The sequence below is a fragment of the Cenococcum geophilum genome (assembly GCF_001692895.1).
Source record: "Cenococcum geophilum 1.58 unplaced genomic scaffold K441scaffold_5, whole genome shotgun sequence".
Lineage (NCBI taxonomy): Eukaryota > Fungi > Ascomycota > Dothideomycetes > Gloniales > Gloniaceae > Cenococcum > Cenococcum geophilum.
The window spans coordinates 3,686,340-3,711,652 of NW_027137563.1; the positions used below are offsets into that span (position 1 = coordinate 3,686,340).

Below are 25,313 nucleotides of genomic sequence, written 5' to 3' on the forward strand. Positions count from 1 at the left end.
TAGTAATTAGTATCTGAGTGTCCGGAGCCAACGGAAACGCCCATCCGTTTACGCCACAGAAAAAGGAACTCCTGGTCTTGATCCAAGATGATGTTGGATAACGACACTCGAGGATGGATCATGACAGCCGTAAGCGGAATAGGTGCGAGACATCAGACTCATGCTCTTCAAAGGCCGCTAATTATATTTTGCCTCAGCGTGCATCTTTGGGGGTGAGCGAACGGCATACCTAAAATCCCTCCATGCACATAGCACTCTAACAGCGGGAAAAAGCATCTATAATATGCGTAGATATTCTAATCCGACTTCTACCGGGTAAAAGACATTTCAAAATTCAGGACAGCAACCTGTTTCTATCTTCTTCGCTAAGTCTAAGTTTTGGTGTCATGGTTGGTCACCTTTATCCAATCCATATACTGCTCCCTGTTCACCGTTGCTAGATCTTCTCCTCTTTGTACAGCATGCTGCCATCAGCAAAGTCTTCTTTGCAGAGAGGGGGGTTTTCGTCTAGAGCTGCTGCTTGGACGTTAATAGGATGTTTCTTAGCTGGGGTTATCGGGATTCAAGTAGTCTCTCGTGTTTTACATCACTACATTCCCCACTCAGTGGTTGATTGTGATCATTCTCACGATAACGAAGATTCACACCAGATGCCAGATGAGGAGTTTCACAAAAATATACACCGAGGAAACGATTTAGCTGGACGGAGGATGTCGCATCGATGGAGGGGTAGTGGATCGTATCCCGCACATCAGGAAACTGGCCAACAGACACCCAACAGTGGCCATCAGCAACCATCTCATAGTACTAATTTGGAAGAAGCCGGCTTCCCTACGCTGTCACGAAGACACTCGTTACAGACGCAAATTTCGGCAAAAGTCTCCCAGCTTGTGTCTGGTTCAAAAGCTTTGTGCGATGAAAACGGACAGTGTTTTGGCTATTCGGATCCATGTGGTCAAGAATGTTTCAAGATAGTGCAGGCAAGAGGAGGATCTAGATTACATCTTAGCATATCACGGCCGCCAGGTATCAGTGTGACGACACCTCATGTCCCTGCCGTGTCAGGCGAGCGCCAACCACTCCTACCTGACGTCGACGAAAACGCTCCTCTTGCACCTATTCAATCCAATCCTCCCAATGCAGACCACCCATCCCACGAGGTCTACAGCGATGAAATATCAACGACACTCAATGGGTCTCTAGACCCCGGATTCTACTCCGGCCTCCGCAACACTCGGAGCAAAAGTTCCATATCTACACACTCTACGCATTCCCATCAGTCCAATACCCATTCCGCCTATCATTCACATGCCCACCACCACCACGTCCCGACAAATGCTTTCCTCTCGATAGGTCTGCAAACCTCTATTGCCATTGCCCTCCACAAGCTTCCCGAAGGCTTCATAACCTATGCCACCAACCATGCCAACCCGCGCCTCGGATTCTCGGTTTTTCTCGCCCTGTTTATTCATAACATCACTGAAGGCTTCGCTATGGCTCTTCCTCTTTACCTTGCTATAAACAGCCGGTGGAAAGCTATGTTCTGGTCATCCCTTCTTGGAGGTGCATCCCAGCCGCTAGGCGCCGGGGTGGCGGCGCTTTGGTTCCGATTGGCAGGGCATGGAGATAGTGCACCGGGGGAGGGTGTTTATGGAGCAATGTTTGCGGTTACGGCCGGGATTATGGCGAGTGTCGCACTCCAGCTCTTTGGCGAGAGTTTGGATTTGACGCATAGTCGCAATTTATGTATGGTATTTGCATTTGTGGGTATGGGTATACTTGGAGCTAGTTCAGCTTTGACCGCGTAGCTCCTGCTGTTCTTTTAGATACGGATATACAGCAGTCGATCTACGGTATGGACTGTAAGTCAAAAATTTATGTTGCATGGCGTTGAAGCTCCAAATCTGTTCATCTTGTTCTTGAAGCTTTTCTCACCGTTCTACTCTATCCTATCCTTCCTATGTTCATCCCCGGTGTTATCAGCATTCACTGGAGATCATTTACCTGTTATGTCATGACCGCACCAGAACTCTCACACCCTTAGTGTCACTGCTGGGCGCAGGATTAAAATAATCATGCACACAATCAATATCCTTCCTTGATGTCCCGGTTAGCTCCATCTCAACGCCCTGTGCCCCAAAAAGTGCACCGAGTGTAAGAAATAACTCAGCATACGCCAGATTCATCCCGACGCACTGGCGTGTACCGCGGCTAAAAGGGACAAGGAAGTGCTTCATACGCGCTAAACCTTCAGGCGATCCAGACAGCCACCGCTCTGGACTGAAAGAGTGTGGATCTGAAAATATATATTCGTTTTGGTGGATCAGCATCTGTGTCATACTAACAGGCACACCGGGGTCGATTTTGTGTTGGCGATAGTAGAGCGGCGCATCGGGGGATATGCGTGCGAGCCGGTGTGATATACCGTAACTAAGGCGGAGGCCCTCGCTAACCACGGCCGTCAAGTAGGGTAGTTGCTCCAGTGCGCGCCAGGTTACTTTGTGGGTGGAAATCACATTGGGGGAACCGAGGGATTTGGCAAGGGTGGCGAGCTCACCGCGGAGTCGGGAAAGTTTAGTAGGATTGGAGAGGAGGTAATATACCGTTACTGATAGTGTCCAGGCAGTGGTGACAGTGCCGGCCCCAATAAGGGTCAGGCCTTCATCCATAAGGCGCCGAACAGTAAGTTCATGAGGCGGCAGGAGGCTCGTGGTGCTGAGGTGGCCGAGAAGTGTTCGATGGTTTCTCTCACTTGGAGACCGGTCCGCTTGGTCTTTCTCGGTGCTTTGATGTGTGGTACTTTGGATCAAGCGGATTTGACTCGCAATGGAGGATTGAAGTGCGAAGAGCTCTCTTGTAAGAGGGTGCAGGAGTGACACTAGTCTCTGTGGGAGGACCGTTAGGACGGTGTAGAGCCAGCTGAACTGCTTCATGAGATGGCTGTTGCGGCTTAGGTCCTAAATACACAGGGCATTAACCTCGAATTCGTAGTATAAGGCACTCTAAAACAGACCATCATGAATTCGTGCCATCTTGGATTGAAATCCGGCGTCTCCAAGAAGCCATAAGAACGCCCGAAGGCAAAACTCCCTATAATATCTGCAGAAAGACAGGTAAAAGCATCGACTAAGTTTACCGGCTTCCGAGTATTTTTGAATTCTCTAAGCCTCCTGAGAAGTCTATCTATATCCTCTTGAATAACGGGCTCTATTCTCATGACCGACTGCTTTGAAAATAACGGGTTAAGCGCAGACCGGCGTAGCCGGTGCAATTCATGACTAGTCGTGCTCACGGTAGCGAGGGTTGTCCCGAACATTCTTGCGGACCATTCCCACTTCTCTGTACGCCTGGTGGGGCCGACGTAGATTTGGTCGTAGATTTCTGGGTCGTTTGTATGGAGTTCGCAGGGATTTATACGGATAATGGGACCTGGTAATCACCAAATCGATATTTGGTATGAGACGGTAGGAAGCAAGGTTTTTTTATGTGTACAACGAACCGTACTTCCTATGCATTTTCTCAATCTCCCATGTATATCGCCCTCGTCGAATAACATCGTAGTAGAATTCGTACCAGAAGGTTAAAGCAGCTAGACGCGGACCGGGAAAGCTAGAGATAGGGCAGAGATAGAGGCGGTAGATGGCGCCGGAAATTAGATATAAGAGGATGGCTAAGAAAGCGAGTGAAAGGATGAGATGCAATTCCATAACACCAACTGCTGTGATACACCGAGACAGGAGGGACAGGAGAGAAGGATCCTACAAAGGGGAGAGCAATACTCGCGTGGCGTCCACGACGGCCGTTTTGGCTAATCGATGTCTGACATTATTGGATACATTGGTGACGTGCTAAAGTCCACCCTAGCATGTGAAATTTGTTGGGCCTCTGCATTATTAAGAAGTCGGACGTACGGGTGTTTGGGCTGGGAATGGCATATTCTGTGTGTATGAAGTGCTGCAAGAGGCAACTCCAATCCCTTTCGAGTGCGCGAGGCGAGCATCACCGGCAAGACGTACATTTCATCACGCGTTCAACCATTTCAAAGTCTACTATGAGGGCAAGTTACTGGTCACAGCTTTGAATCTTTCGTTTTAATCAAGGAACTGTGCCCCACGTTCCAAATCACACTGTAGCTAATATTTCCTCTAACCTCTACCTAACATTGGTTGTTACACTCTTTTTGAAACAATTCCTGAAGAGGGTAACTGCTTATGAGAATCAGCATAGCAATGCTATACATCCTACAAACGCCGTCGCTATGCCCAAAGTTAAAAAAAAAAGCGTTTTAAAACAGTGCCGAGTCGACATAAAAGTTAAAGTCGTGCATAGTCGTCTAAAGTAAGGAATGGGGTAAATGTGTGATAGTGATCACACTGCAGGAATTGGAATTGGTAAATTGATCCATTTCGATTCGCCTTCTTGCGGATGTTCGTTGATGAGCAAAAGCTTTCTGCCACCGCAGAAACCGCCCGGACCAGCAGTTCGATTAACCTCCTGGTACGAACCCTTCAACCCCCCTGTAGTGATGTTTCCGGAGAGCGCCATTTTGGGGTCGTCATATTTCCAGATCTTTTCAGTGACCCTGTCGCCGGGCTCTTCGGTTCTTCGAGGATTGAAGGATGGTAGCCCGGCCACGTGATCCATAATGTTATGGACAAAGGAATACAACCGCTCTGGACGCCGGGTCAATGCGAGCCAGCCCAGGGTCTTTTCGTCATATGCTACGCGGATATATGGGTTCATGTAAATGCCACTATCAGCGACAATGTCACGGCCACTTCGACGATACTGGAGATCTGCGTGAATGAGACAACATTCCGAAGAATCCCAAAATGTGTCTTCTTCAAAGCGGAAACGAAGTGGTGAGGTTGTTGAAGAGCTTCTGTTGCGCTTCGTAGAGAGCTCCCTCCGATCCATCCCTGAATCCTGGAACCACTTGGCTTCGAAAGCAGTCATACCACCCCAGCAACTTCGAACTCGCACGGCATCTTTTTGATCTAGAACGTCTTGTCTACTAATCTTGGAGCCAGCATCTGTAAACCATGGAAAGAAAGGAATCCCCATACTGTTGCCTTCAAGATCTCGCGTTGCAAATCTGTCGTAGAATTTGAATGGATTGATGAAATCCACCGCACAAGCTGCGCCATATTGTGTCCTTCCCGCGGAGTCCACGTTTGTGGAGAAGAGCAGTTGAGCTGCCTCCACAGGGTCAAATATGACATCGTTGACGAAGAGTAATTTGTCGAATGTGATATTCATGTCTTCCAAGGGACGTAAAGCCCGATTTCTGACTTCGGCAAGGAGGGCTATACGCTTGACCCGTTTTTCTCCAGAAGGGAGTGTTACGCGTGGAATACTGTCGAAAGAGAGATGTTCGGCGATGATGGAGGCGTTGCCTAGGTCGTTAGATGGATTGCTTGTAATATGTTTTTTAAGGGATCTTACAATTCACCTTACTCTCAAAATCATCGAGAGCAGCCTTTGACAACGAATCCGGATCGTTCTCATAAACACTCAAGTATACATTATCTGGTCCAAGTAGATCTACTAGTTCTAGTATAGCTTCTCCCCACGCTCCTCCAGTGAGAGTTCCACCTTCATCGTATATGCTAGCGGCAATAAAAACTTTCTCATTACGTAGGTTCACTCGTCCGGGTACGGAGGTAAGGGAGGATCTGACGCGGAGCTCTTCGTAGTGAGCCGGCCGGTGGGTATATGATGGTCGAAATACGGCAACAAAAAGGATGAGGGTAGCAATAAAGTATGGCAGCCCAATTATTAACCAGTATAGCAAGCGTGCCGCCCATCGTCGGCGCCTCCGCGGGCCAGAAATCCTTCTGTACGTGATATTTCTTTTAATGCTGCTTGCTCTGCGGCGTCGCCGAAAGCGTAGCCATGGCGGTATCTGTAATAGCGAAGGGCGCTGTGCTGGATGATCGAAGCTAGCATCATACAAGTCGTGGGGGGAGCGACCGGACTCTGAGGAGGATCGTGGGAGCAACTCATAGTCCTGCTCCGAGCGACGAAGTCTAGATGCCATCAAAGGCATTCGCGAGATGTGGATGCGCGACCTGTCGCATCTGCATGAGAGTAGTCACTCCTGGATGGTACCGGTATGGGTGTTGAAAGGTGTCAGTGAGAAGAAGCACGACTGGGTGGGTATGACTATGAGGCAGTGCAGCACGGGAACTTGCAACAAGAATAGTGCGGTCGGACTGCGCATGCTCTAGGATTTAGCGTTCCGTTATTTCATATAATAGCCGCGAAGACTGCAGCTCGCATAATTCAGGTTCGCTGACAAGCCAGAACAGATGCGGATCTTGCATTTTCAGTTAGTGGCCGTTCTACATAAACTAACGCGCACGCGGCTCTTCTCCGCTAGCTAACAACAACTATTCACTGCAGGGGAGACGAGGGTTCAGTACATAAACACTCTCGTGTCCTTCTCATTCCACTCGTTTGACACCAACTGGCATCCTTAATCCCACTGACATTGCCATATGCCTCACTCTACATCAAAAGTCGGCATTCTAGAAGCATCGGACCGCGTTACTGTCGCTTCTCTCAACGTGCTAGCTACAGGACTGGCGGAAAGATGGGAGCGCGGAGAAATGAACACGTCGACTTTCTCGTATATTTGATAGCGATGGCTGCTACTATTGAAGGTGGACATTACCAACAGCTTTGACCGCGGGAAGCATGTTCCTTCTACGGGCGTGTCAGGCTGTACGATAGGCTTACTTCGATAACATGACTATCAAACAGCGCTAAGAACTTGCCAGTGTCAAGTGGATGGATGCTCAAGAGAACTGTGGAAATTACTGCTAAAACACCTTTAGAAGTCTTGTGTGAGGTAGACGCTGGAGTAGCTACTCCAAGAAACTCTGATGTAGGCAGTAACTATATTGGAGTGAGTATAAATCAATTACAAATGAAGTAAAGATTTGCCTCTCTTGTCATTTCCTAGCCAGATGTGTAGGCTCATAAGTTAAATCCGCTTCAAGAGAGAAACTGCCCGATTTTCTCAGATAATTCTATTTTCCCATTCTGCCACTTGAACTTTCGGCCCGTCCTTCATTTCGCCTCTCAAATTACTTCCAAACCGAGATTCATAATCATATCCAGCTTCACTTCACCATATCCTTACTTCAGGAACTCAAACAAGCCGGTGAGGTTAACTCGCTCTTACTTCGCAATCAACTCGGCGATTCCGGTTCATCACTTCCTACTGACGTAGAACGACTAAGACGTGATCGACACAAGCGACGAGGCACAGGCCGAGGCGGCTCTTAGCAACATTCAGCTTGCGCCAAACCGAAGTAAGGTGAGCTGGCTTCCTGTGAAACTGGGCTCGACTGACCTCCAACCATAGACACGAAAATGCAAGCGTCCAAGTGGGCTCATCTCCACGATGCACCAAAGCATTCTCCCGTTGACAGTCGTCCCCAATCTACGGCACTTGCCCCATCTTCTCAGCCCGCTCCCACTGCCGCATCGGAACTGCTCGCATCATCTGCCCATGGGGCAACGGCGCCTTTTTCCATGTTGCATAACCGACCTGCATTACCAGTCACTTCATCGAGACCTACTAGTTCTAACACGGCTACTTCTGTATACTCTCCTCAAGATGCAAGGAGTGGCACGCATCAATTGCCTCCTCGAGCTACGCCCTTCATGACGCGTACCAACTTCGCATCGCCAGCTCTGGGTAAGCATAATGCTAGTAATATGATATTTGCTGGTTCCAAGCCAACCGGGAGACCTTCTCGTGCCATAGCAACAGCTCCTAGCGTAGTCATAGCTCCTTCCGTCCAACAACAGACCAGTCAAGTACAACAGTCGCGTTCTACTGCACTAAGCCTTTCTACAGAATCAACTCTTTCAGCGAGGCATGTATGTGAGGTGACGCTAGGCACCTCACCGAAAATTCCGGAACGCATTGCCTCAACCAATTCCACACAGAGATTTCCTACGGAAATGGTTTCGGATTGCCCTAAATTCGCAGCACCTGCAGCTTTGACAAGGGCCTCTTTAAAATCTAATGAAGTCATGGCACCTCGGTCTTCCACTAGGGATAAATCCACACCAGCGGGACATGCGACATCTACGTCTTCGACAAAAATGACTGTAGAATCAACTGGGCCTAAAGCATCCCCTCAAGGTGATGTATCGAAAGGTTCTCAGAAGAAGACCGAAAGCCTCGGGGTCCAGCAGTTCGCTGCATGGCCAAAACGTGAAAAGAGACTAGATCGTATGTAGACCCCTCAATGGATAGATGTTAACAACTGACATGGTATCAGCTGCTCAACCACGTACTGCTATCCTGCAGAATCTTTCTTCATCGTCCAACCTCAGTACAATTCAATCCCTAGTTTGGGGTGGAAAGGTCGAGCAAATCAGCTACGAGCCTAGGAAAACCACGGCACTTATCAAGTTCATGAGTGGTGACAGTTGCCAAAGGTTTATCGCTGCAACTGCTAATGGAATCAAAATTCCCGGACAGGATCGCATCATCTTTGTTGATCGAGACCCAAGCCCCAATTCTTCCAACGACTTGCTCCGAGGCCTGATAGACATGGGCGCAACACGATGCATTCGTGCTGTGGGTGCTGATGAAGATTGGACAGAAAGCTCTCTCCTCAGTGTCGCCCGAGGTCGGGGCAAGACCCGAGCTGTAGACAGAATCGTGCAGGGAAAGGATCGAAATGGTGTATGTGATGTGAGGTCCTTCCTCTATATTTATTGGCTAACCTCGATTGGATAGCGTCATTACGTCGAATTTAGATTCGGCAGCGTATACGACGCTCTCTTATTCAAAGTAGAGATCCAGAACGATGAAGACTGGGAACATTGCACCATCTATGATGCTCCGGACCCTTGTGAAATCAGCAATGGCCTCCACATCAATGAGGATTGAGGTAGCATCGTTCGATAGTCTTACTTAAAGGGCAGTTCCAAAGGGTTAGGAGGGGGGAGGGGGAGGGGCAAGGTTCATGCAAACTAATGGGCCGATGGGAGTTCCTCAGGCTAGAGAGCTTCTTTTCCAACCTCTCTTGCATGCTCTAATCCTTCCAAAAGGGGAATTCCGCTAAAGCTTGGCCTTTGTATTATATTGGTTAAATGGTCCATGCAAGAATAACAACATACTCAAAGCTGCGTGCCACTCCTTTCTACGTTAAATTTGGGGCTCCTCCCTTGCCCTTTTCTTTAAGAATCGCTCCCACTCCTTAGCGAGGGAGCTCGGCAAAAGTTTCCAAGTTTATTTTAGCCAACCGATAAGTCCTTAAGTCCAGCTCGCCAGCCCATTAATAGCTTCACGTCCACAACTCTGTTAAGGAATGCCAAAACTTCAACTTTAGGACGTCCCCATAACGGCCGCCTTGCGCAACCCATTTGGCACAATGGTTGTAGGCTTTATTCATTAAGCCCACCTTCAACATGTTTCCAACGCGTATCCTTCGCAGTGCAACGATCAAAGCACCATTACTTCAAACCTCCCAGCCTGTTACGCGTTTACATTTCTTCCAACTATCTAGACATAATGTTGCACGAAGAACCTACAATGGGGGGCGCTCAAGGTATCAGAGATTCCAACAGGGATCTTCATTTTTCCAAAGATGGGCGAGTCGGCCGACATTTTTCTATGAGGTGACGGGCGTCGGATGCGCGGTTGGAGGATTTTATGTATATAACCTTGAGGTGGTGCCCGTATGTATTCTGGTTACCTAATTGAAGGACAAATGCTAACAATTTGGTATGAATAGGTCTCCGGACGTCGCCGCTTCAATATTGTGAGCCCAGAATTGGAAAAAGGTACAGCAAAAGAGCAATATCAGGTTATCATGCAGGAATACCAAGACCAGATACTACCGGAATGGGATACACGCACACGTCAGGTTCAGAAGGTCCTTGACAGGCTTATACCTTCATCAGGGCTAACGGGTGAGAAATGGGAGGTCCATGTGATTGATGATCCACAGAAGAACGCTTTCGTCCTTCCTGGGTAGGTGCAATACCGTTTCCTCCTCTTGGGGCTAAGTGAGGCGATGGCTTATACCCAAATAGAGGAAAGGTATTCGTTTTCTCTGGCATACTGCCGATATGCGCGGGCGAGGATGGCCTGGCTGTAGTCCTCGGTCACGAGATCGCGCACAACTTAGCACATCATGCTGCGGAGCGAATGAGCAGCTCACTTTTTCTCATTATCCTTACTCAATTGATATCACTATTCTACGGCATCCCACCGTCCTTCAGTATGACGCTGACGGACATTGCGTTTGCTCGTCCGGGGAGCAGGAAACAAGAGGTACGTGATTCCTACTTTCCCGCTGAGCGCGGCGATCAGTTCTTTCGGGTGCAAGGATATAGATGCCATATTTTTCAGTCGTAATGACACTACCATTCCGGGGAAGATGATCACAGTGTAGGAGATCCATGAACTGGAGCTGATAGCTTCGCAGGCAGAAGCTGACTACATCGGTCTAAGTACGACCACCATTGAGCTTCCCTATATCAATCTTGTTCCTGATATATTTCAGTGATGATGGCCCAGAGTTGTTACAATCCTGAAGCAGCAGTAGGAATATGGCAACGGATGGAAGAGAGCGAACGGGCCGAACCCCCGCAATTTCTCTCTACCCATCCCTCTCACCATAATCGACAGCAGAAAATACGCGAATGGCAGGAAGATTATCCTATCGCTGTCCCAAGTTTGTATACTAACACTTTCCCAGGCTCCCAGAAGCGCGTGAGAAAAGAGAAATATCTGACTGTCAAGGCGTTTTGGGCTATGGTATGTTCAGCCTTCAGCAGAGTAAGTCTTCAGGGCAATACTAACCCTAGGTCAGCGGATGACTTCAGAAGAGCTTTTGGTCAGCTTCGCTGGTAGTCTGGAGGGCACGATACTTTTTCCGCCCGCGGGTACTACTTGATGAACCTCCCGAGTCTAAGCCTCAATTTATTCGGTCCGCCTTCATTTACTCTTATTCCGTGAAGCAATCGTTCACGACAGACGCAATGTTTAGACTCCCCGATTCAGTATAGACTAGACGATCCATACCCAAATAGCCAGCGGCAAAAACGCCGGAAACAACCAGTAACTAGATTCCCACACATCTATCTTCCAGAATATGCTCTCGTTAAGACGGAGTGCGCGGGCCTCCGGCTCAGAAATGGATATCTGGATGCATTTTACAATTATAGTTACTTTGAACAGTAATATATGCAGAATCAGTAAAGTTGAGCAAATTGAAGAGCATGTCTGTACTACATTAGTATCACATATTTAAAACACTACGTCTCGGGCTTTGTGGGTAGTTCTCGGCGCATTTGTAGGTTGGAAGTCTACAGCGCTCTATGGATGGCAGGGTCCGCGGGCAGTACTGTTGCAAAGGGAGACTCTTTTCATGTGGGCCGATGTGACAATCAACCATTTTCTGTGAGGAAGCGTAACGGCTGCCTTTTCTCCTTAACGATGCCTCGTTTTTTAAATTGGCTCAGGGTTAGACGAAGCTCTCTAAAGCCTCCCCCCGTGCGACGAACGGGATATGCAGCTAGCAAAGGACAGGTGACAAGGACAATTTGGGCTCTCATAGTCAGTCCATCAATCAAGCTGACCCAATTGAGGTGAAAAGCATCGTGCAATTTAAGAGTGAGGATGTGGAGCGGTGCCAAAGCTGCCAGGTCTAGAAGTCAATTGTCAAGTGGTCCCCCTTTCGGTAAACCAACGCGTTGTTCCTAGTCTAGCTGATATTGTTAAATTAACACGCTGCATGTACCCCAGTAACGTCACCACAAGTGCGCTAGGGTCAAGCTATTGTGGCCCGTCTCTCGGCACCCGTTGTGGAATCTTCGCCTGTCACCCACTCCACCCGCCCTCATCCTCTGCCTAGCGGCCGGATGGCGAAGGTCCCCAAACTAGTGGCAGCTGTTTGATCGACGGCCAGTTTCCTACGCGATGCACAGACCCGGATATATGGAGTGCAAGAGCAATCGCGAGATTTCACCGAACCCCCAATTCCGACATGGTGGACAGGGCTTCGGAACGAGCTCGTTGGCGTCAAACCCCCGGCTATTGCATATGGTTGACTTGGAAAAGCGAAGTCTACTTTTGCAATCACTGTGATGCTGCATGTGGGCTTGAGGGTTCCATGAAAGGCTGGGGTACAGTACTTTCATCAAATCATCTCCACTTGTTACACTGTCCTCCCACTCTGCCAAACATCTTCATGGCCAAGAAACCACGGAAAACTATGCCGTTTCCAGCATTTTGTGACCTGCTGCGCACATCTTTCTTTTTGCTTGCTGGCATTTGTTTTCCAACGAGCACCACGCCCAGACACCCGCGAAGGGCCCGAGCATAAACGGTATTGGGTTTCTTTTTCGATTTTGGCAATATCGAGATACGAGATGCCCTTATCCTCACTGAGGGGGGTAATACGCTGATCAGAGTAGCTACATCTATGGTAGTAATGACAAGACCGTGATTCCGGACAATTTTTGGGACGCACGCATCCCAAATACGCGGGTCGGTTTTATGATTCGATAAGCCTCAGCCACAGACATTGTTGCAGTAACCTATAAAAAGTCAATCCTTTGAGCTTCCCGGAGGGTTGTCGCTCCTGATATTGAGAAATCCTTTTTGTACTTCTGTGACCGGCCTAGGTGCCGGGCAAAGGCAGTGATACGAACGACGTGCCTCCGTTATTCCAGTCAGAGCGCCATGTCGCTACTGTCGTGTAGCAAAGAGGAAATGGGGAGGGTTCCAGCGTTTGGGGCGGGTTTCGGATACCGGTTCCTCGAGACGCGGCCGTTCCGCTGTCTGGGCCGTGGCACAGAGCACCCGCGCCTTCTTTAGCAAAATAAGCAATCTGATATCCCTCGACACCACTTCCGCGGATTCTAGATTGAGTGAATCCCGCCCGGGAAGTAGATAGTGTTGGAAAGGTCCAGGCACACAGAACCGGGTAGCGGTGATACCCTTTTGCAGATTCACCAAATCTGTGGTCGCACGGTACATTTACAATGTTCTGTCATGGCTTTTTTTTATGGCCTTCCGGCACGGTTGACTCGAGCGTAGCTCTATGTGCTTCTCGCTATCCCTGGCCTCTTCCTGTGTGTTCTTTTTTTAATTTCTTTTTTATCTCTATGCTTATCACATGCTTTAGTAGCCATGAGCGGGACGGGATGCTAGGGCCGCAGCCGCTCTCGACGCTCGGGACCCTTGTTCTTGGGACAGCCGTATGCTTACATTCGTGACGAAGCAACGCTGGCTTTCCAAAGCCCATCGTAAGCCCATCAAAGGTGGTAATACTAAACACTGTGGACCTATGGTCTCTCGAAGTTGGTGACATACAAACCGCACGACGTCAGTATAATGGCATGAGACCAGTTATGCAAGGCTGTTGTAGGGCTGTACCTCGGGCCTTCCCGGCGGGGATCTCAATCCTCCACCCTCGCTAGGGCGTCGCCGCTGGGATATCGTTGACTCCTGAGACCTTCAAACGTTGTTGGTTCAGCGCCCTATGGAGGTCTAGTGTGCATGCAGAAACACGCCGGGAGTGTGCTCAATCATGATTTGAATTTGGCCCGGCCTCTTGTCACAATGATATCATGTCCCCCGTGCATAGTCACAAGATAGCGCTCAATTGGTCTACGCAACCCCTTCCATCAAAAGAGGGCTCGATAATGAGGCAAAATAAATCGAAATCCATGAATATATCAAACTCGCTTGTGGCCACTGGTATCTTCCGAGACGCTCTAATGCACGTCGTAAATTTCCATCGCAAAAGGTCGACTGTGTGGTATCATCGTGCCTCCTTTAACCTACACCAATAAAACAATTCAAAAAGAAAGAAAGAGTTGATCCCAAAAATAGCAATCAGAAGACTCCCTTACCCAGTTTATTTTCCATATGCTACAGATATACAAGGATCATCACGGTCGTAAGCTGCCCCATGTTATACCTGTCCTTCAAGTCTCTTCCATGAGAGCTTGACCATCCCCTGCTTCGCGCCAATCTCGAGAACGCTCAGATAGCCGTTTGATGCCCGTGATTCGCTCAGCCCATAAAGATTCCGATGGAGTCCGGAATGTGTAACCTCGCTGCGAACTTATTACACCAATAGCTTGTAATACCGCCTTTCGAGAATCCCGTCCAAACACGGCTGGATGGTTGATCCATTCCAGTGATGACTCTAGTTCTGCATCGAGTGCATACATTGTTGTTGCATCAATCCCAGCGGCAGGAGTGAAGGGATTCTCCGCATGTGGCGACGGAGTCCGTGGCCGTTCGGAGCTCTCTGTAATTGGTGACGCTTGTCCAGCACTGCTAGAATTTTGGCCACTGCTCGCACGCGCATTACTTGGAGGTGGTAGCGGCGGCAGACCCCCTTTACCCAGGCCTTTTAAGATACTTCGAGTCTCACTTAGAAGATGATGAGCGCGTTCATGTTGACCACGGGAAACTAGAGTTAGCGCCCGAGTTAACATGTCAGATGTTAGAAGTTCCATCCGCCTCTGGACGACAGATGGGTGGGGCGGAATAAGAGGCGTAGAAGGACGACCAGTTGAATTCTTTTTTGATACAGAAGGCAGCATCGTGATCGCTAGGAGGGATGGCCGAGGCAGATGAGAGATTGTGCCTTCCCGTAGTATGTCGCCATACGTTAGGTCAGCTTGGATTAATGGTACTTCTTCCACACTTAGGCTCCGCTGATCGTCTTGGTCCAAAGGCCCCCCAAGTGCTTCTAGGCCCGATACTATCGTCTCCCAAGGATCTTGAGGTAGTTGTTCTGGCGAGGCCGTGTCGGGTGCTATCGCCAGCTGCACAAGAATATCTACAATGGTTGTTAGAAACGTGCAATAGCTAGTCAATAGATTAATATACCTCTCTTATCTCCAAAGCGCAGGTCCCCGAGAGAAGCTTCCGCGTCTCGTCCGGTTGCTCGTTTCGTAATCTGTAATGCACCGCTTATCTTAACAAACTTGGCGGGAGACCCCTCGGGAAGCCTCAATTTGAGTTTCACATTTTGATGCGAGGTTGTCTGAAGGGACCCAAGACATCCTGCTACGCACTCCCGAAGCATCATCCAATCCTTGACATACGTGTATGATGCCTTGGTTCGTGTTGATAATTCGATCATAGTGTCTGGTTTATGAGTCAATCCTAGACCGAAGGAATGTATCGTAACCCTGTACAAGATCAGTGACTTCGTTAATATATAAATTCACAGGGTTGAAACTTACTTAGCAGCCTCAGCTCTTGACACCACAAAATCGACGCTCTCAGCATCGGAAGTTGACGAGTCGCTAATCAGTAGTATGCTGGAGATTGGATTGGTGGATTTGCGCTGCATCAGCAAGTCCATCGCTACATTCGCACCCTCCACTACGTCGGCTCGAAGGCTCTTCTGTCCAACCGGGCGTATGGAGTCCAAAATCTTCTGCCAACCGCTCCAGGCTTTGCTAGTCATCCCAACCAAGGGAACGCCGCCTCCACTAGATCCGAAAGTCACAAGGCCCATCCTATCTCTTTCTCCAAGATTTGAAACGAGAAATCTGAGCGCATCTCGGAGTAAGTTTATCTTAAGCCCTTGCATAGACGAAGATACCGGAATCACAACCACAATGTCGAGTGGAACATGAATAGGAGACGGAAGCCTTGGATCTGCCATTCCTGCACGAGAGTTTGTGTATTCTGTTGGGGCTGTGTTGTTCGATCTAGCTGCCCCATATGATGAGTTTACCGATGAAACCCGTTTATTTTTAGATGTCCTATAGTCCTCTTCGTCTGTCCCAGAGTTATCGTGGTCGTAATCCTGCATTCTGCGCAGTGGTTCCACGTTTATATCCATGAGGGCTCGTCTCCATAATTCAAGTTGATTACGATTTTGGAATTGAAGATGAAACGAGGGTAATTCAACAACAGAGAGACTTAGGGTCAATATTGCGCCATCTATTCCGAACTAACGTCAACGGTAGTTAATCTAAAGGAGCAGCGAATACAACTTACCCGACGAATGCTCGACTTGCTTAAGATGCTTCTTAATCAAAATAGAACCTTTCAGAGTGCATTTGCTCTTTTTGTTAACTGACTCGGTGCCATCCCAGTGCGGCGGTTGTGCCGCTTTCTTCTCTTTCACGCAGATGAGCATCTCAGAGAACAGATAACATTCCAGTTCCTGCCATGACTGACGATCCTTTCCAACCCGGACATGACCATGTAGACGAAGCTTACCAAACCTGCGCAAGTCAGAAAAAAAAAAAGAAAAAAAAAGATAATCGTCTGGAGTGTTATACCTTGAAAAGTCGAGGCCGTGCCAATTGTCTACGCGGGAATGCAGATCTTCGGTTATCTCGTCCAATGCCTCAGAGGATTCGTACATTTGTTCAAAAGCTCTGCTTGGAGCTGGGGATTTTGACCTCCCATAATTCTCGCTCGGGTGAACCGAAGGCACTGGGGGTACACTTCGCATATCTTCTGGATCTGGCCTCCATTTCCCTTCTAGCACTTCCACCGTTACCAGACAAGTCAAGCTCTGCTGCTGGCGAGAACGATTGAGAGTTGGGAATTCGCTACGCACAGTGACGGTAGGTGCCGGGATAGGATTCTTGAGTAGGCCTCGGGGGCTGCTAAGGCTCGTTTCCATGGACTGTACATCGTAATCGTGTCTTCGTCCGGTGGGGTTGTGGGTATCGGCGTAGTCTCCTGAGGACGCCACTCCGGTTGCACCACTGTCGTTTCTCATATGTTGGCGCGACATGGATCCCATCCGCTCTGACCTCTCGCGGTTATGGCTACTCTCCCGCTGGCGACTGTCCCTGGGATCGTGATGCTGCTGTTGTGATTGGGGGCGGCCCTGGGAATCAGAGCCATCACGAGTCCTAGGATGATCTTGTACTGTCTGGGTATCCCACGGTGTTAGCGTATTTTGTGCGGTCCGCCCAGAGTCTCTCGGCTCATTATGCTGCACCGATCGGACTATGGTGCTAAGCTTCTCTGCAGAGTTGTCAGACGAGGATTCACCGACAGGGGTTAATCTACTACTTACCAAGGTCCAGAACATTACCTCCCCTGCTGGTATCTAGTCCCAATGGCGCATTGCAAGTTGGGCAATTTTGCGATTCAAATTCACGGATATATTCATAAAAGCAGGCTTCATGAGAGACATGGCCACACGATAGCTGTAGAATGCGTTCGCCGCGGAGAGTGTGTTCCAGGGGTTCCTCGCAGACGGTGCATTCGCTCCCAATAAATGTCCTTTCCCGCCGGGTCCGAGATCTTTCCAGGTCGAGCACACCGGCCATACCTCTGCTCGAGCGCGGGACGGAGGGCGAATGAGCCGAAATACTTCTCGATGAATGTGAGGCGGAGGGTTTTGCTGTGTCGGTAGAGAATTGGGAGGAGCGAGAACGAGGTCGGAAGCCTGGATAAGACAACATATGAGCCAGGTCAAAGCGTGGAACAAACGACGAAGCGGGAGCAATACTGTCGTGGACTACTGGTGCCCGGAACTCGACACCCTTGGGCTTTCTAGTGGGCTTTTTCCTCGTCTTGTTGCCCAAGAGGCCGAGTGTGTAGAGGTTCGACTTGATTTCGCTCGAATATTGGTGTTTTCGCGATGGATGACGACCGGAAGAGGGTTGATGGAGCCCGTTCGACATGGAACTCTTGGTGGAAGCTAGAGACCAGGCTTTTGTTCGCTTCCTCAGCGGTGTTTCAGCATCGAGACTGTGGTTGCCGTGATCGCTGGAGCAGCGCCGTGGGAAGTCTGGGAACTAGGAGGCGCACCCTAGATTAGACTACTAGGGCGGATATCGGTGGAGCAGGGAAGTGGAGTTAATTACAGCATCAATAGCAAACGCTCAAGTCAATAGCGCAGTTGCTGCGGGGATTGCGGTGGTTCTATGTACTCGGCTTTCCGGAGGAAGTGCATGGTCAAGGTATGGGGAGGGAGCACGGCCGACCAACTCGTCTCGCATCCCGACCGCCACTACTAGAGGAGAGTAAACTTTACCAACTTTACAGACGATTAGGGGCCCGAAGGGGGGCAGGCCTGCAGCAATACGTTTCCAAAAAGGGCTTTGCGTGGCGTGCAGGGTCAGCGGTTGAACCTGATGCTTGGGGGAGGGGGGAATGCGGCGCCGGTAAAAGAAAGGATTGGCGCTCAAAGACCCCATGCCGCCTGGCCCGCTATGCAGCGTCGTGAACCTGCGCCAGCAAGAGTCTTCAGGGCCCGGGCGAGTCAGACTGGAGAGTCGTTAATAACGCGGCAGAGCTGCCAGGGCCACGCAGAGGAAGCATCGCCACGGCTTCGGCTTGCCATGCAGCGACGCCTGGAAACTCAACACCCAGATGGCATCTCGTCAAAGACTCTTGCCGCCAAGGTAGTCTCTGCAGCGCGAGTCGTCTAAGCTACCTAGTCGGCGCGGCGAGTCAGGCCGCAGCTTGCTCCCAAGCACCTCCTTCGCGCGGACCGATCGTCTTCTTCGCAGCGTGGGAAAAGCAGGGACCGCAGCAAGACCCCAAAGAATGGCATTTTGACTTTCTCACCACCACGCAGTCGGTTAGTCGCACCGTCTTCCATCCTTATCGTCTAACGCTTATCTCATGGAGAATGGGGGTGGAGCACGTGCGTACTGCTCCCTATTACCCCCTGAATTCTCAGAGAAGCGTCTGAGAGCTTCCCGTCACAAAATCAAACCACCAAACTAGCAACTCTATATACAGTAAAAACTCTTTAGTACGATATTTGATTATAACGATATACTCTGTATTATAATCTACATCTCTTAATCAAACCTTTTTTTAGTATATTTTACGATAAACTGACTTCTAATGATATCTTTAAGTTCCTGCCACCAAAATCGATATAACCAGAAGAAATATTTTATGGAAGGGAAGCTATTTGGCCCTTTAAGGTAGATACCCTATGCCCTTTTCGGACTACCTTCTTTTTCCTGCTTATTAACTCAACACATGACTTTATGTATAGCAATACCTTGGTATAACGATACGTACAACCCGTATCATACTGACTAGTTTTTACTGTACGTACTATTACAACACTGCCAAACCTCACCACCTTTTCCACATCTAAGTATCTTAAAAATACCACGAGGTAAAAGGCCTTTAGCTTCTCTACCTACTCTACGTAGTAGCTACGTTATAGCTATCTTATATCAAACATTAGATATCCCTTCGGCTGGTAAAATGGGTCCTACGGTTATCCATAAGTACCGGCCAATAGAATCAATGAGATCAAGCCCCCGTGATCATACGCGTACTTTTGATTCTGGCGTTCGCGCACGGTCCAATTATCGTAGAACCCTACCGGCCGAAGGGCTATGTAATTAGTGAAAATGCGTTTTAAAATTTAAGTTATTTTCTATAACGTTATATCTTGTCTTTTAATAATACTTTATAAGGATATAATCTATATAAGGATAATAGTTACTTAAAGAATCTAATATACTAAAAAAAACATAGATATACCTATTATAGTTAGAGCATAATTTGCAAAAAGGAAATTTATTTATTTATAAAACTTTTATTTAACACTAGTAAAAGCGACGCCCATAAGCTCAGACGCTGTGTTGAAGAATTTGAAATATAGGGAGCAGATATGAGCGATTTTCTGGCGTGCCTGCCCCGTAACCAAATGCGAGCTGATCTAACTGAGTTCGGCTAAAACTCTAATACGGAGCGTCCGATAATCTAACGCAAACGCCGTTAGAATCCTGCACGTGGCCGCCATGCGACGTTACCCTGTGATGTTATGATGCTATGATGTTATCCTGCTGATCCCCAAATTACTCCAATTCCCCGAGTCATCCCTCGACGCTAGGCCCGCCGTTGAGGAACCGCCGCTTACTGCACAGGCACTGCCCTCGTGGTGTTTCGACCGCTGGAACTCGATTGAGCCACAACTATTTGAAGCGCGCGTTTTTAGTAGATCCACAAGGAAGCGATTACGCATCTTAGAAAACCGAGGAAACAAGTCGATGAAAGGAAGCAGGTCATTTGCGATGTTCCGAATGTATTGATACATCAACACTAACGTTCCGACCTATCCGCGTTGCGTTTGCTCTGTAATTATAATTATCCCAGCGAACTATGGGTTGCAGCATAATACCTTTTCACCCAATTAAGACCATAGTCGATTATCAAGCCTGTATAGAAACCGAAAACACTCGCATACAGTGCATGGAATGTAATGCAGTGTCGTAGCACGCAATCAGTTGCATTACAATTCAACTAGAGACATAACCACATTAACAGTTTAAAACAACTAAATAAAAACTGAAAATACCTAAAATTCCAGCTATTAAAAAAAGGGTTGTCCGTTAGCGTCGTAGTGTTAGCGTCGTAGTATGTAACGTTTCCCGCCCTAACGTCGCCATTCGGCCAAAAAGACACGGAGTGCTTGCGAACTTGTTCGCAAGCGCGGCGGGATCTAATATATGTAACGTGGCCCGCCTCCACGTCGCCATACGGCCAAAAAGACTGAGAGTGCTTGCGAACTTGTCGCAAGCGCGGCGGGACCTAATATATATACTCTTACAATATATGTACTCTTACATAGTATAAGCGCTCTGCTAATCGAAAAATATGCGGAACGTTGGTCCCCCAACGTAAATTTTAACCCGAGTTTATAAGTAATAAGCCAATTAATTAACCCAAAGCTTTAACTTAGAGCTTTATTATATAGACTTTAATTAATATATATAGAGATAAGGTTTTCCAAGGGGAGACCCCCTGGGACCCCCCTATATAGAGCTTTTACTTAATTTAGAAGTAGTAGTAAGATCAAGGCGCCTTAGTTACTGCTAGGTAAGGATCTACTGCAGTAACTAAGGCGCCCTACTTAAGCTAGGCTTAAAGATTATATTAGTTATAAATTTAGTATATATTTAGACTGCAGAGCTTTAATATAGAGCCCTTTACGTAGGATCTAATATAGTAAATTGTAATTGTAATTTAAAGCTTTATATACTAAATATTTCTAATACCTAATAACTAAATCGCCGCATAGCTAGAATTAAAGTAAGTCTACTACCCCAACTTAATTAAATACGCGCGTAAGAAGAGATATAACTGTATGCTAGGACCCTCCCCCTAACGGGCGGAGGCGGTGCGGCCACAGTAGCGACGTTTAACATAATCGATCAACCACGGTTCGGACGTACGACGACGTAATGGCTTAGTAACAACGTAATAGCTCAGCGTCGAGTAATGGGAGGGAGAGGAGAAGGGGGAGGAGATTTGGGGGGGGGGTGGCTTAGCTACTGCAAGAAGGTTATAATATTGGTATAGTATTAAACTTTAAAAATTGTGTCCCGGGAGCTTAATTAACGACCCCTATAAAACGTTAATAACGTTTAATTATAGAGCTTTAAACTAGTAGATTTCCTAGGAATACCTATTATAAGTAGCTCTAAGTATAAAATCTAAAATATTTAGTAGTGGTATAAGTATAGAACGGGGTATATATTTGCGTTCCTAAATATCGTTATATAACGCAATTTTTGGGTAATAAAAACTAGCCGTTAATGTTACTTGACTAACACCTACCGGAGGTTCCTCCGTCCTTTCTATCTTCTCTTTTACCCATCTCCTTGTCTAATACTATTTATATTACTACGTTAACTAATAAATCCCTTAGTAGGGACTAAGGAGGAGTATTAGAGCACCTCTAGCTCTTATAAGGAAGAAGAAAAGAAGAAAGAAAGATATAGAGGGAGTATTTATAGATAGGAGGAGGCCTATAAATATAGGAGATTAGATAGCTATAATATAGCCATTAACGTTGCTTAACTAACACCTACTAGAGGCTCCTCCGTCCTTTCTGTCTTCTTTCTTACCCGTCTCCTTGTTTAATACTATCTATATTGCCACGTTAACTAATAGATCCCTTAGTAGGGACTAAGGAGGAGTATTAGAGCACTACTAGCTCTTATAAGGAAGAAGAAAAGAAAAGAGAAAAGTATAAAGGAGGGAGTATTTATAGATGGAAGGAGGCCCTATAAGTACGTAATTTAGTAAGTACTAATAGTATAAGATTCTTATATAAGATGGGCTTAATTACTTACTAAAATATAGGGTATCTTTATTACTGTAGTGGCTACTATAGTAGTAGAGATGCCTTAAATATTTAATATAACTAACTACTAAGGCTATTAATAAGTCGAAGGTAGGCTACTAATATAGTACGAACGATGTAGTTGTTGGTGTTGTTTATAGCCTGTTTTTACTTCTAGTATACGCGTAAATTATTTTTATATTTGGTGTAGAGCTAGTTATAAATAGTAAGCTAGTTTAGGTCTAGCTTTGCTATTAATATAGCCGTAGGTAGTATGTCCCTTAGTATAGGCCAACTTAGTAGTTATAGCTTTAGAAGATCGTCTTTCTTCTTAAATAGGTCGATATACTGCTATACCTTATTAGTTTTGGCTATATCTTAGATAATAAAGAACTATTAAATCTAATCGGATGGCGTATTAAGGATAAGGTTAATTTTTAATTTAGTAGGGGTTATTATTTTTAGAATTTAATAGGTTAGAAAGGGTCTAGGTTAGGGTCTAGCTAGCGTCTTAGTAGAACCTTATTTAGACATTCCGAACTTTTAATTTAATTTATTAGTTTGTTTATTAGTCGGGTACGTTTATTAACTAGGGTTAATTATCTATTTGTTTAATAGGTAAAGAAGCTTAAAACACTATAAAGGTAGTAAAAGTAGTGACTTTTTAAATAAGGTAGTAAATCTAGACTTTAGATTACTAAAATTCAAATAAAAGAAAACTAGAAATTAATTAGGGAAAAAAACTAAAAAAAAATCAACTACCCCTTATTAATCTTATTAATATTAGAGGTATAGCCAAGCCTACTTATAGAGGGCTTTACTAGATATATATAAAACGCCTTATATAGCCACTAGGGTAACTAAGTAAGGCTATAAGGCTAGAAAGAGGGTTCTTAGTTAGGAATTATTGCAATCGTCTATATATTCTTAGAGGTCACATAACTCCTTATATAAGCGACATTTCCGCCTTTTAGAAAAAAAATTCTAAAAATTCTAAAAATTAATTAACGCTATAGATGGCAGTAATATTAATCCAGTAGTACTGCTAATTCTCCTTATATACTATTATATGTATATCTAATAGCTCCAGAAGCGGTAAGAAGGTAGAATAGATAGGGGGGTTAAAATTTAGAAAATTAGATTTCGCGGTTAAGCTATCATCAGGAAATTTTTTTTTGGGCACGTTATTGCAAACGAAAATCGGGGTCTGCAAAACCTGCGTAAGTCACAAATTTGGCAATTTGCGGCGATTTGTAGCAATTTGCTATAAACACATAGGCTACCTATATACGCGCCTGCCTTATCTATATATTTGTAGCAAATTGCTGCAAATCGCCATAAATTACCAAAATTGCGACTTACGTAGGTTTTACAGACCCCAATTTTCGCTTGCAATAATATGCCTAAAAAAAAATTTCCTAATATAGAGGCTCTGCATGAGGCTCTATATAAAGCTCTATATAAGGCTTTATATAAAGCTCTGTATAAAGCTCTATATAAAGCTTTATACGAAGCTTTATATAAGGCTTTATATAAGGCTCTATACAAAGCTTTGTGTATAAAGGCTCTGTATAAGGCTCTATATAAAGTTCTATACGAATTCGTATACAAAGCTCTATACGAAGCTCTATACGAAGCTCTACATAAAGCTTTATATAAAGCTTTATATAAAGCTCTATACGAAGCTCTATACGAAGCTCTATACGAAGCTCTATACGAAGCTCTATACGAAGCTCTATACGAAGCTCTATATAAAGCTCTACACGAAGCTTTATATAAAGCTCTATACGAAGCTCTATATAAAGCTTTATATAAGGCTCTATACGAAGCTCTATACAAAGCTCTATATAAAGCTTTACACGATACTCTATATGAAGCTTTGCACGATGCTTTATATAAAGCTTTGCGTATAGAGGCTCTATATAAAGCTTTATATAAAGCTCTATATAAAGCTCTATATAAAGCTCTATATAAAGCTTTATACGAAGCTTTGTATAAGGCTCTATATAAGGCTTTATATAAAGCTCTAGGTATAGAGGCTTTATATAAGGCTCTATACGAAGCTCTATATAAAGCTCTGCATAAAGCTCTACACGATGCTCTATATAAAGCTTTATATAATACTTTACATAAAGCTCTGCGTATAGAGGCTCTATATAAAGCTCTATACGAAGCTCTATATAAAGCTTTACACGAAGCTTTATATAAGGCTCTATACGAGGCTCTATATAAAGCTTTGGGTATAGAGGCTCTGTATAAGGCTCTATATAAAGCTCTATATAAAGCTCTATATAAAGCTCTATATAAAGCTCTATATAAAGCTCTATATAAAGCTCTATACGAAGCTTTATACAAAGCTCTATATATAGAGGCTCTGCACGAAGCTCTATATAAAGCTTTATATAAAGCTCTATATAAAGCTCTATATAAAGCTCTATATAAAGCTCTATAAAGCTCTATATAAAGCTCTATATATAGAGGCTCTATATAAGGCTTTACGCGAAGCTTTATATAAGGCTCTACGCGAAGCTCTATATAAGGCTCTGCGCGAAGCTCTATACAAGGCTTTACGCGAAGCTCTATATACGGAGGCTCTACGCGAAGCTCTGCATATGGAGGCTCTGCGCGAAGCTCTATATATAGAGGCTCTATACAAAGCTCTACACAAAGCCTTTATGTGTATACGCGTGACACACTACTATTGGGTCCCCGCTATATTCCTAATAGCCTCTATACATACCTCTGCTAAGTATACCCCCTATATACACCTAGGTAGCCACCTTATTTTTTACCCTTTCTTATATCCTCCCTACCTAGGAAGACACCAAAACAACAGCTAGTAGACGACCGTCGCCAGAGCTAGACGACCGTCGCTAGAGCTAGACGACCGTTAGAGCTAAATAACCGTCGTTAAAGCCAGACGACTGTCGCCGGAGCTAGATAACCGTTGCTAGAGTTAGACGACCGTCGCCGGAGCCAGATGACCGTCGCTAGAGCTAGACGACCGTTAGAGCCAGACGACCGTCGTTAGAGCTAGACGACCGTTGCCGGAGCCAGATAACCGTCGCCAGAGCTAGACGACCGTCGTTAGAGCTAGACGACCGTCGTTAGAGCTAGACGACCGTCGTTAGAGCTAGACGACCGTCGTTAGAGCTAGACGACCGTCGTTAGAGCTAGACGGCCGTCGCCAGAGCTAGATGACCGTCGCTAGAGCTGGACGACCGTCGCCGG

General features: G+C 46.4%; 6 protein-coding genes across 6 annotated transcripts; 3 read left to right on the forward strand and 3 right to left on the reverse strand.

Annotated features, from left to right (window-relative positions):
* Positions 1-87: 87 nt before the first annotated feature.
* Positions 88-1,808, forward strand: K441DRAFT_684571 (uncharacterized protein; the record flags this gene model as incomplete). The annotated part of the gene is made up of 3 exons (XM_067651795.1): positions 88-142; positions 274-389; positions 441-1,808. The coding sequence occupies 3 exons, from the start codon at positions 88-90 to the stop codon at positions 1,806-1,808; spliced, it is 1,539 nt and encodes a 512-aa protein (XP_067508621.1).
* K441DRAFT_653564 (cytochrome P450) lies at positions 1,639-3,751 on the reverse strand. The gene is made up of 3 exons (XM_067647556.1): positions 3,500-3,751; positions 3,014-3,429; positions 1,639-2,957 (listed from the first exon to the last, which is right to left on the reverse strand). The coding sequence occupies exons 1-3, from the start codon at positions 3,705-3,707 to the stop codon at positions 2,013-2,015; spliced, it is 1,569 nt and encodes a 522-aa protein (XP_067508622.1). The 5' UTR covers positions 3,708-3,751; the 3' UTR covers positions 1,639-2,012.
* Positions 3,752-4,062: 311 nt separating this feature from the next.
* K441DRAFT_603380 (glycosyltransferase family 69 protein) lies at positions 4,063-6,231 on the reverse strand. Its single transcript, XM_067645301.1, has 2 exons — positions 5,446-6,231; positions 4,063-5,396 (listed from the first exon to the last, which is right to left on the reverse strand). Exons 1-2 carry the CDS (start codon positions 6,047-6,049, stop codon positions 4,369-4,371), a joined length of 1,632 nt encoding a protein of 543 aa, XP_067508623.1. The 5' UTR covers positions 6,050-6,231; the 3' UTR covers positions 4,063-4,368.
* A 1,021-nt stretch (positions 6,232-7,252) lies between these two features.
* K441DRAFT_603383 (uncharacterized protein) lies at positions 7,253-8,974 on the forward strand. Its single transcript, XM_067645302.1, has 4 exons — positions 7,253-7,319; positions 7,373-8,251; positions 8,301-8,710; positions 8,765-8,974. Exons 2-4 carry the CDS (start codon positions 7,381-7,383, stop codon positions 8,915-8,917), a joined length of 1,434 nt encoding a protein of 477 aa, XP_067508624.1. The 5' UTR covers positions 7,253-7,319; positions 7,373-7,380; the 3' UTR covers positions 8,918-8,974.
* A 349-nt stretch (positions 8,975-9,323) lies between these two features.
* On the forward strand, positions 9,324-10,896 carry K441DRAFT_628484 (uncharacterized protein). The gene is made up of 6 exons (XM_067646197.1): positions 9,324-9,708; positions 9,765-10,003; positions 10,066-10,306; positions 10,461-10,485; positions 10,539-10,680; positions 10,734-10,896. Exons 1-6 carry the CDS (start codon positions 9,439-9,441, stop codon positions 10,834-10,836), a joined length of 1,020 nt encoding a protein of 339 aa, XP_067508625.1. The 5' UTR covers positions 9,324-9,438; the 3' UTR covers positions 10,837-10,896.
* A 2,724-nt stretch (positions 10,897-13,620) lies between these two features.
* Positions 13,621-17,909, reverse strand: K441DRAFT_693282 (von Willebrand and RING finger domain-containing protein). Its single transcript, XM_067652638.1, has 6 exons — positions 17,052-17,909; positions 16,300-16,999; positions 16,013-16,242; positions 15,247-15,955; positions 14,888-15,192; positions 13,621-14,837 (listed from the first exon to the last, which is right to left on the reverse strand). The coding sequence occupies exons 1-6, from the start codon at positions 17,662-17,664 to the stop codon at positions 13,972-13,974; spliced, it is 3,423 nt and encodes a 1,140-aa protein (XP_067508626.1). The 5' UTR covers positions 17,665-17,909; the 3' UTR covers positions 13,621-13,971.
* Between the last annotated feature and the right edge of the window lie 7,404 nt (positions 17,910-25,313).